Source organism: Dipodomys spectabilis, unplaced genomic scaffold (genome assembly GCF_019054845.1).
Source record: "Dipodomys spectabilis isolate Male_0828 unplaced genomic scaffold, ASM1905484v1 ptg000363l, whole genome shotgun sequence".
In the NCBI taxonomy this organism is placed as follows: Eukaryota; Metazoa; Chordata; class Mammalia; order Rodentia; family Heteromyidae; genus Dipodomys; species Dipodomys spectabilis.
In genome coordinates this window covers 6723166-6734016 of record NW_024871040.1, presented here as the reverse complement: position 1 = coordinate 6734016, position 10851 = coordinate 6723166, and the positions used below count along the sequence as shown (strand labels likewise).

At 50.6% G+C, this 10851-nt stretch overlaps 1 protein-coding gene across 1 annotated transcript; it reads right to left on the bottom strand.

Annotated features, from left to right (window-relative positions):
• Positions 1-137: 137 nt before the first annotated feature.
• Positions 138-2684, bottom strand: Selenom (selenoprotein M). Its single transcript, XM_042666353.1, has 5 exons — positions 2467-2684; positions 1217-1252; positions 989-1023; positions 587-665; positions 138-508 (listed from the first exon to the last, which is right to left on the bottom strand). Exons 1-5 carry the CDS (start codon positions 2596-2598, stop codon positions 350-352), a joined length of 441 nt encoding a protein of 146 aa, XP_042522287.1. The 5' UTR covers positions 2599-2684; the 3' UTR covers positions 138-349.
• Between the last annotated feature and the right edge of the window lie 8167 nt (positions 2685-10851).

Below are 10851 nucleotides of genomic sequence, written 5' to 3'. Positions count from 1 at the left end.
AGGGGGGGGGGGTCCCCCAGCTCGCGTGCCCGGGCTGGTAAAGCTATGCCGGGTCTCCGGATGGTCTTGCCTGTGCTCGATTTCTCATCCCCGCCCGGAAAAGGAAAGCGAAGAAGAATCTCAGGAAAGGCGGGAGCGTTTTAATGGAGCTGGACCGGGGCGGGGGGGGGGGGGGGGTGTGGCGCGGAGAGACGGGAAGCGGGAGGAATGTCCCCAACCCCGTTCCTGCCCGGCTCGGGGACCCAGCGTCGGCCCTCAGCGAAGGAGCTGCTCCCGGGGTGCTGAGCGCTTCATTCTGTCTCCGGGGCTCAGGCAGGGTGGTCCTAGCTCGCCGTGGCTCGGGACTCCACTACAGGTCGGCGCGGTCCGAAGCCTCCTGGGGGGCCTTAGCCGGCGCCCACACGTACTCGGGGGGCACCTGCGCGTCCGGCGACGACTTGCGGTAGAAGCCGAGCTCCTGCACCAGCGCGTTGATCTCCTCGCGGGTCATTTCGCTAAGTGGGATGCGCTGGGGTAGGGGAAGGGGCGGGGTCAGCGCCCAGGCCACGCCCACGGCCCCGCCCCCGCCCGCCTCTCCAGGCCTCACCTCCAGCTCCGCGAAGCGTCGATCCAACAGCACGAGCTCAGGGTCTGCCCCAGGGAGGTGTTTCATCACCAGGTTGTGGCTGGAGGGGTTGTTAAGGCGGGTGGGAGTGGGCAGAAGGAGTTGGTTTGGTGATGTGAACCGAAACTGCCTCTTCTGCGCGCACACTGGGGCCAAGATCGCCATTTACAGGGAGAAGATTTAGGATTTAGAGCTATAAAGGGCCCTGCTCTCCATCAGTCAGCCTCTCTTGCTTATCCAGTTTGGACACCATCTCAGAATCCTCTGGACAGTCAATGTCAGTCAATTCCATTTGCCAGAGGAAAACCCCTGCCATCTCTATCTTCAAAGGAGTTTCTCCCTGGTGCCCTCCTTCTTCCCTTCTTCCCCCAAACAAAAGGATACTAGAGTGGAATGTCCTGGGTGACGAAGGCCTTCACCTGAGGGAACAGAGGAACAAAGATCATGACCCCTAACCCCTTCCCATTTGGAAAATAAACCCTGCGAGGTCTTACAGCAAGTCAGGCCGAGGCTCCTGACTCCATGAATTCTGCCCCCGTCATTGAGACCACATTGCCCACTCCACAAGAGGCTCAGGGTCACAGAAGCGGGGACCTCGTCCTTCAAACTCACCTCCTTTAGGCGATTCAGCTGTCATCCTCCACAGGTCTGGTGACAAAAAAAAAAAAAGAGGCATGTCAGGAGGCCCATACACATCTGCAGCCCAGCACTCCCCACCCAAGACCGTAAAGAGCAATTGCCAAGGTGAGAAAGAGACAGTGGACCCTTGTGCACAGGAGCTCTGTTGCACAGGAGCTCAGGCCTAGAGACACCAGGGAAAATGGGAGTAAAGCCAGAGACCCATAGGGGGCTTGCCAGCCCTGGGGCACTTGCCTACACACCCTATTTATTCTTGCCACTCAGTACCCAAGAGACAAATATAATGACCCTGAGCCTCTCAGGCCTCTCTAGTCCTGACCTTTGGTCTCAGAAACCTCAGAGGATAGGCAGACTTGAAGGAAATAGCTCAGAACTGCCTAGGCAGCTCCCATTAGGAGCACCTGCCATCTGGTCCCTACCCTACCCTAGACTAGCTCTGCCAGCCACCTGCAGCTTGGCCCCACAGACCATCTGGTTGCTTCCCTGACTTGGGAGGATGGGAGGACTCCTTCAGGGGAGTCCACTTCCTAACAGGAGTCAGGACCCCAGGACTACCCATTCCATACCTACCTTATCCTATCATCTTTTGTCAGAAAAGGAAGGGGCCCAGAGAGAGGCTACGGTGGACTGCGAGGGGAATTTCCTGGGGGCAGCTGTGAAATGAATTATTGGTAATCAAGTTCTCAGTGCCCCCCGCCCATTTCCCAAGCTCCTGCATAGTGGAGGAGGCACCCAGAAAGACTCTCTTTCAGAAGAAGGGAGAAAGACTCCATAGAGCTCCAGGCCCAGAAACTGGGCCAGGGTAGGAATCCCGGAGGGAGGGGGGGGGAGGATTTGGAGTGATGGGGTTGGGGATGAAGTTGGGTTCTGATGGGCAAGTTTGAGAGAGTCAACGCCTGGTAAAGAGGGTATTGGGTCCAATGTGTCAAGGGTCCACTGTGAGGCCAGATTGTGTCCAAGGGCCTGCAGTCAGACCAGATTAGAAGCAGAACAAGGGTTCAGAATGCAGGGCCACAAGATCCACAGTCTCAGCCTTCCTCTGTGGAGACTAAGCATCCTAAGGCTGGAGAGGGAAATGGAGGGTCTCAGAACCATGGAAGAAAAGAGAGGGGAGACTGGGAGGTCTGAGTGTTTCTGGGGCCAGAACGAGCCATGATCCCAAGAATATGATATTGCAGGGTTGTGGGCCCCGGGTGTTGGGAGCTGGGGGCTGGCGAACTCACCTCCACCCGGGCCCGGGCCAGGCCTTGAAGGCGATTCCAGTCCGGCCGGTAGCTGGTGGCGGCAGTGGCTGGAGCCACAAGAGCCGCGAGAAGCAGTAGCAGAGGCGGCGGCAGCAGCAGCAGGAGGTTCATTGGTACCTGGCCGGCAGTGAGTGGATCCGCAGGCTGCAGGAGAAACCACCCGGCCGCTGCGCCACGTCTTGGCCCTCAGGCTTGGCCCCGCCCCTACCAAAGCCACGCCCCGCGCTAGCTAGGTCTCCGGGCCGCCCCGCCCCCTAACACCCCCCCCCCCCCCCCGCCTCCCCCCTCCCCGGCGGCCTTCCTCCCTCCGGACTCACGTGGCTTTCACTTCCCAAGTCCCAGAAATGTCCCTGCTTGGTCCTCTGCGGACTGTGGATGCGTCGAGACAGAGCCACCTCGCGCCACCAGAGGGTGCAGGCAGACCGTGGGCTTCAGATCCTTAAATTAGGACAGGGAAAGTGAAGGCTGGGGGAATCCTGGTTTGTACTTCTGATGTCTCTGGATGAAATTTCTATCCAAGTTCCTTTCCATTGCTCAGAGCACCCATCATAGGAGCAATAGGAATATTGCCTATTCCGTGGGGAGGCGGGGGGGGGGGGGGGGGGGGGGGGGGGGTGAAGGAGGAGGCTCAAATAAAAGAGTTACTATGTAATAAAGCTCATTGGAACAGTATCTAGTCCTCCCTGGCTTTCATTCTTCCAGACTTCTTCAAGGCCCCTGGAACTCTGTTTTGCAGCCTTAGGAAGCAGGCTCAGAAAGGTGAATGAATTGTATTGTGGAGATGAGATTTAAGCCCCAAAACATTCCTACACTCATCTCCCCAGATCAAAGATGAAGAAATCTAGGTGATGTTTTGCTCCTCATGTCTCCCACAGACACAGAAAGTACAGTCAGTCCTTTGTCACAGCTGTGAGTCCCGCCAACCAGGACTTGAAAATCTTAGAAGTTAGATTTGCATCTGTACAGAACACACACACACACACACACACACACACACACACACACACACACACACACACACATCATTCCAACCAATAAAGTGTAACAATTACTTTATAGCATAAAGTTACATGGGAAGATGTATGAATGGATGTAGGTTATACACAGATACTAAGCCACTTTATATAATGGACTGAAGTCCTTAGATTTCAGGTTTTTGGATGGGGAAAGGGCAGAAAACCAAACCTTGGCAGATACCAAAAGATCACTTAGCTCTTTCTCACTGGATCTAGAGACTCCTCTCAACATTGAGCCAAGACTGCATTACGATTCTTCTAGATTAGGTATTTCTGCATATCTGGGCCTCTTCTATTTAAAAAATAGACATTAAAGGGCAGCAATGTGGTTCGGTAATAGAACCCTGCCTGGCAAGTGGGAGGCTCTGAGTTCAAACCTAAATGCTGCCAGAAGATGGAGGAGGAGGAGGAGGAGGAGGAGGAGGAGGAGGAGGAGGAGGAGGAGGAGGAGGAGGAGGAGGAGGAGGAGGAGGAGGAGGAGGAGGAGGAGGAGGAGGAGGAGGAGGAGGAGGAGGAGGAGGAGGAGGAGGAGGAGGAGGAGGAGGAGGAGGAGGAGGGAAGAAACATTGAAAATGTGATTTTAGCCTGGTGCTGGTGGTTCACACCTGTAATCCTAGCTATTCAGGAGGCTGAGATCTGAGGATTGCGGTTCAAAACCAGCCCAGGCAGGAATGTCCGTGAGACTCTTATCTTCAATTAACCACCAGAAAACCCAAAGTGGCACGGTGGCTCAAGTGGTAGAGCACTAGCCTTGAGCTGAAGAGCTGAGGGACAGCGCCCAGGCCCAGAGTTCAAGCCCCACAACCAAACACACACACACACACACACACACACACACACACACACACACATTCATGATAGACACTGGTAGCTCATACTTATAATTCTAGCCACTTAGGAGGGTAGGATCTGAGGATAGAAATTCAAAGACGGCCACAGCAGATACATCCAACAGACTTATTTCAAATTAATTGGCAAAAAGCTGAAAGTAGAGATATGGCTCAAGTGGTAGAGCTCTTCCTTGAGCAAAAAAGCAGGGAAGAGTTTGAGACACTAGTTCAAGCCCCATTGCTATCACACACACATTCCGAGAGACAGAGGCAGAGACAGAGAGAGAAAGAATACTGAATTTTATAACTACTTTGGCAAAAAGATGAACAGAATCCAGGATGGGATCATTTATTATTATTGTTGTTGTTGACTTCCAATATTAAAAAAACAATTAAGATAAAAACATATTTTATGGACTCCTGAAAGTATTGTGGGCCTTCAACACGGCACCTACCATGCCTCGGGGATAACTCAGGGCTGACTGAACTCTTGTTTTACACCTCTTCCCTTTTCTAACTAGACTGTATAAACATAAAAATAGCAGACTTAGGTACCCTGAGTGCTTGGACTTTGATCTTCCCTGCGTGTTGCTAGGAATGCTAGGCACCTACCACTGCATCCAGGTATTTATTGAGATGGAGTCTCAAGAACTTTTATGCCTCTCTGGCTTTGAAATTCAGTCCCAATTTCTGCCTCCTTAATATCAAGGATTACAGACTTGCGCTACTGCACTGGATCCTGTTGTACTTCTCATGGCATCGCCTTGTCCTGCATAGTGGCAAGATAAGCTGAATCAAGAAGCCAGTAAATGATGAGGAACTACAGCCTTCTTCTTCATTTTTGTCTAACAGATAGGAAGTCATCTTTAAAAAAAAAAAAAATTGTCAGGAAAGAAACCAAGCTTTCTTTCCCAAATCCTCAGCCAAAGTGTCCTTATATACTCCAATCAGATGTCACAGGATTGTTCATTGGCTTAACTAATTGAGGCTGCGGCGTGGGGCAGGGAAGCATATTCCAGTTTCTGTGAAGAGAGCAGTGGAGAGTGGGTGTGAAGGCACACACCTGTAATTCCACCTACTTTGGAGGAAAATACTGAGAAGGTCAAGGTTTGAGGGCAGCTCAGGCTAAAAGGAAGACACCACCACAAAAAATAAGCTGGGCTTGATGGTTCATGTCTTTAGTCCCAGACACATGATTGATGTAGGTAAGTAGGATTGTGGTCTGGGACTGGCTCTGCGAAAACTTGGTGCCCAACATAACTAAAGTTAAAAAGGGCTGGGAAATGGCTGACCCTGACCCTAGCTCAGGATCCTAAGTTCAAACTCCCATGTCAAAAAAAAGTAACTTCAATGGATTTTGTGACATATAGTAGCCAATAAATTTTATAAAATACATATATGTGTGGGCATGTGTACACATAAATAAACATATATATATATAGGTATGTATATAGGTACCAGTGGCTCATGTCTGCAATCCTATCCACGCAGAAGGCTGAGATGCAGAGATCTCAGTTCAAGCCAAAATGTGCAGAAAAGTCTGCAATACTACATCTCCAAAACAACCAGCCCCCCACTCCTCCCCCTCCCAAAAAAAATCAGGGTAGAGTGCCAGCCAAGCAAGCAAGCTGAATGACAGTGTGAGGTTTTGAGTCCAAACTACAGTTCCAGCAAATAAGTAAGGAAAAAAGAAAATAAATAAATATAGGTGTGAGTAGATCCCCTCACCTTTGGGGGGAAAAAAAAAAAAACTCTGAAAGAAAACAATTAAAAAATGATCATGTTGGTATCTGAAATTTATATGTAGATTTTTGTCTTTTATTCTTTTTCTCTGCATTTTCTAGAACAAGTCAGTTTTAGCTAAACCTTGTTTACACAACAATGAATTGCTCTACCTCAGCCCCTACCTAGCCCAGCAATGGCCCCAGAGTCCCTGGAGCCAGAGGCCCCACAAACCTGTGGTTTTTCTGCTGACAGAGGCCCAAACCCCAGTGCCCTGAGGGCCCTTGCTAATCCACTGGACAGATGCCACCAAACCACTCTCGTTGCATTAGTCTTGACACTGTGGCCTGTTGGGGCCACAGCTCAGGCTGCTGAGGGTTGACCAGCCTGCCACTGGAACCAGAGATGGAGACAGTAGCCACAATAGTAAGTAACAGGAACATTATGTCTTCAGCAGCAGGAGAGGCCCAAAGCCTCTCAGGATAGAGCTCTGCTCGTAATCCATGCCCCTTATTATAGGCACATGCCATCTAGGTCAGCAGCCTTCCTCTGGGGAGGCCCAGGACTGAGGTTTAGTTTGTGAAGAGGTCAGGCTTAGATAGGACCATGGTCAGCCCTCAGCTTACCAGCAGGTTTAAACTAGTCATGGTGAAACACACCAATATTGCCAGTTGTGAGGAGGCTAAGGCCAGAGGATCGCAAGTTTGAGGCCAGCCTGGGATAGAGTGATAGTTTGCCTGAAAACTAACAAACATACAAACAAATTAAAAACAAAACAAAACAAAAAAATGTAAAGCCAGGTGCAAGTGACTCACACCTGTAATCTTAGCTACTCAGAAGGCTAAGAGCCAAGGATCATAGCTCTAAGCCCAGCCCAGGAAGGAAAGGCCATGAGACTCTTATCTCCAATTAACTACCAAAAAGCCAGAAGTGGCTCAAGTGGTACAGTGCCAGCCTTGAGCAAAAAACCTAAGAGACAGCACCCAGGCCCTAAGTGCAAGCCCCAGGAATGGCACTAAAAACAACAAACAAACAAATAAAAACACAAGGTCAGCTGATTTAGAACTAAGTTAATTAAAACTAGGCTCAGTTTATGATTGTGCTTAGTCTCCAGTCTGTGCCAGGATTAAGGCTCAGTTTGTGACCAGGATCTTGGGTTGGTCAATGGCTAAGATCAAGGCTAAGTCTTTGACCAGATTCAGGGTACAGTCTGAGATCAAGGCTCAGTATATGACCAAAGTCACCAGAATTTACATGACCCAGGGTCAGATTCAGTCTTAGATTGGGGTGAAGTCAATGATTAGCAGAGCTTAGGGCTCTGTTAGTGATCAAGATAAGGCTAATGTTCCACTAGAATCAGGATTCAATCTAAAACAAAAGGTTATTCTGGATTGTGGTTAGAGATCAATGTATGATCTAGGCTCAGTCTTAGGTAAGGATCAGTGCTCAGTCTAAGTCCAGAGTCGAGATCTCAAATTGAAATGGGCCTTTTTTTTTTTTTTAAATCAGGCTTAGATCTGGGCTCAGTATGTTATTGGAGTCACAGCTCAATTCTCAGGTCATAGACCTCAATCTGGAGCTGGAATAGAGGCTTAGTCTGGTCATGAGATCAAGGCTCAGTCAACACCAAGATTAGTGTTCCAATTAGCTGTGGGATCAGGGCCATGACCAGGGCTTGTTCTGGCTCTATGCTGTCTTCTGAGTTCCAAGAAAGAAGTTTCTGGAAACATGGGAGCCTGGAGAAGGCAATGCGAGTCCCCCACCACTTTCCCCCAGGCAAACTGAGCAAGAGTCTGGTCCCTGCAGGAAGTTTCCCCTTGCTTGCTGAGGCTGGGTGTCCTACAGTCTTCTAACCTACATGGCTCTGCTGCTTGAGATCCCCTGCACTAGAATAAAAATAGCCACTCACTTCAGAGCAGCTGACAGCGGGTGCTGGGCTGCCTGGGAGGAGGGGGAGCCAGAGAGGGAGGAGGGAGGCCTGTGCTCAGCCCCAGCTGTGTGACCTTGGGAAAGTCACCCCTCCTCCTCCAGCCCATTTCCTGAGTGGCAGCCTTGGGAGGTGCAGATGACACCTGCCCCAGAGGGTGGGAACCAGCCAAGCTGGTCACTGACAGCATATGGCACTTGTTACCAATAGGGAAACTTGGTGTGAAGTCTCAGGGAGAAGAATTGCTCTTTTGTGCCCAATTCCCTTCATCCTGCCACTTTCCCACAACCCTCTCCATCTTCCCTAGGCTTTTTCCACAGTGACCACAGCATGACTTTCGTGGTGGGTCAGGAGCCCCCCTGGAAGGAATAAGGGAGAGGAAGGAAGGGAAAGGATTGTTCTCAATTCTGGGCTCCTAGTAGATCTAGTCTGAGCCAAAAGGCTAAGAGGGCATAAGTCCACCATTTGCATTCTTTCCATGCCTGCCCAGCCCCACCCAGACCTTTGCACCTGCCATTCTCCCTGCTTCCCCAGGCATTTCTTCTCTTCCATTTGGCATCCTAGACTCTCTTTCCAAGACAGGATTCCATATTCATCTGCAGGGGAGACTTGTCTACTGTCTCCCCACAAACACCAGCCACTACTGGGCTATCATTACTTCTCCGATCCAGTGGGAGACTATGGCCAATCTCACTGTGATGGTCTGTCACCCACCCGTGTCTCCCTTCCCCTAGCTTCGCTGAACCAAACAGCGAGCCCCAAGAGTTTCAGGAAGGGGTTTCATGAGCTGTAAGGCTGTGTCTTGGTATACTGCCTCGCCCTGCAGTGGGAGGGGAGGGAGGCAGCCAGAAGGGGCTCTCCACCCCCAAGAGACAGCCGTCTCCAAGGGGGCGGTTCTCCCTGGCAGCTGCCCCCGGCCTGCCGCCCTGAGCCCCAGAGTCTGTTATCAACCCTCTTAGTCATCAAATCAGGAACACAAATATAGCTCCTACCAGGGCTCAACTCTCTGCAGGGGTCCACCCCCCACCACCCCTTCTTTCTCCTTCCAGGAACCCAGTGGTTTACTCCAGGCCTCAGTTTCAGAATCCACCAAATGGATGAGCTGGAGTAGAAGATGATGGTGATGATGGTGATGATGGTGATGATGGTTGTGAAGATAGTGGGGATGGGCAGCAGTGTTTACCTGACCTTGCTTGTTCTGAGCTCTAAGCTAAACATGTCCTATGTGTTCCCTTGCTTCATCTTCACCACAAACTTAGGAGGTACCTACTGTTTTCTTTTGTTTGTTTGTGAGGGGTTTTTTTTTGGTGGGGGGGTTGGGGGGGAGGTCATAAACTCTGGGCCTGGGCGCTGTCCCTCAGCTCTTTAGCTCAAAGCTAGCGCTCTACCACTTGAGCCATAGTACTACTTCCAGTTTTCTGATGGTTTATTCAAGGTAAGAGTCTCAGGGATTTTCCTGCCTGGTCTGGCTTTGAACCTCAGATCTCAGCCTCCTGAGTAGCTAGGATTATAGGCATGAACCACCAAAGCCCAGTGTATCTAATCTTTTTAATGTTTTATGCAAATCAGGACCTCAACCAGGTAAGTCAGTGGCCAGGCCAGAAACAAAGTCCCTGATGGCCATTCTGCTCTCCAAAGAGGGGGATGATGGGAAATTCTGTGTTCTTTTTTTTTTCTCTCCTCCCTGGGGCAGAGGAGTCCTCTGCAGCATCATGTGCATGGCATTCGCCTGTGTTCCAAAGGATGCTAGTGTCGCTGTCCCAGCCCTAGCATGGTCCCTGGGGCCTGGATCTGCCTCCCATGTACTCCAGAACTGACACAGAAGTTAGCACTCTCCTGTGGGGGAGGGGAACAGTTGTATTTTGCTCATTTGTTTTTGTTTTTAGTTGCACCTTTTGTGAAATGGGAATACAAGGACTGGGCAAGGGCAATTTATCTTTCTTACTTCTATGGAGACCTGAATGTCACCACAGCATCCACTCTCCCGTTCAACTCCATCCTCTAGTGTGTCCACTAGAGTGTCCTCTAGTATGTCCACTAACATAACCCTCTGCCCCGCTCTCTTTCCTGTTCTCTTCTCCATCTAACCACCAGCCTCCTTATCTATCAGCTGATCACCTGATCACATCAGCCCTCCATCTTCACAGTCATCGAAGTCATCAGATCCACTGTCAGTCACCATCTCTGCCATCACTGTCCACAAAAGTGTCTACCCCAGCACCCTGACATGGCCTGTATCTTTACCACACTGCAAGCTCCAGCCTCACAAAGACCTTCCCGCGGTGACCCTGAGTACGGACAGTCCAGCCAAGATGGGAAGCCCACTCAGGAGACAAGCCTGAGGCATCTGTCTATGTGCTTTTCATAGAGGACTAGAGGCCCATGACTGCTGACCAATAGGGAGTGCAGGGCACCCAACACAGAACTCACAGCATTTTTTTTTTTTTTTTTGGTTGGTCGTGGGGCTTGAATTCTGGGCTTGGGCGCTGTCCCTGTGCTCTTCAGCTCAAGGTGAGCACTCTACTGCTTGAGCCACAGTGCCACATCTGGTTTTCTAGTGGTTAATTGGAGATAAGAGTCTCACGGACTTTTCTGCCCAGGCTGGCTTTGAATCGTGATCCTCAGATCTCAGCCTCCTCAGTAGCTAGGATTATAGGTGTGAGCCATTGATGCCCAGCAGTCACTTTTTTTTTTTTTTTGCCAGTCCTGGGGGCTGGCCCTGAACCTGGGGCCTGGACTCTGTCCCTGAGCCCCTCTGTGCTCAAGGCTAGCGCTCTACCACTGAGCCACAGCACCACTTCCTGCTTTTCCTTTTTATGTGGTACTGAGGAATTGAACCCAGGGCTTCATAGATGCTAGGCAGGCACTC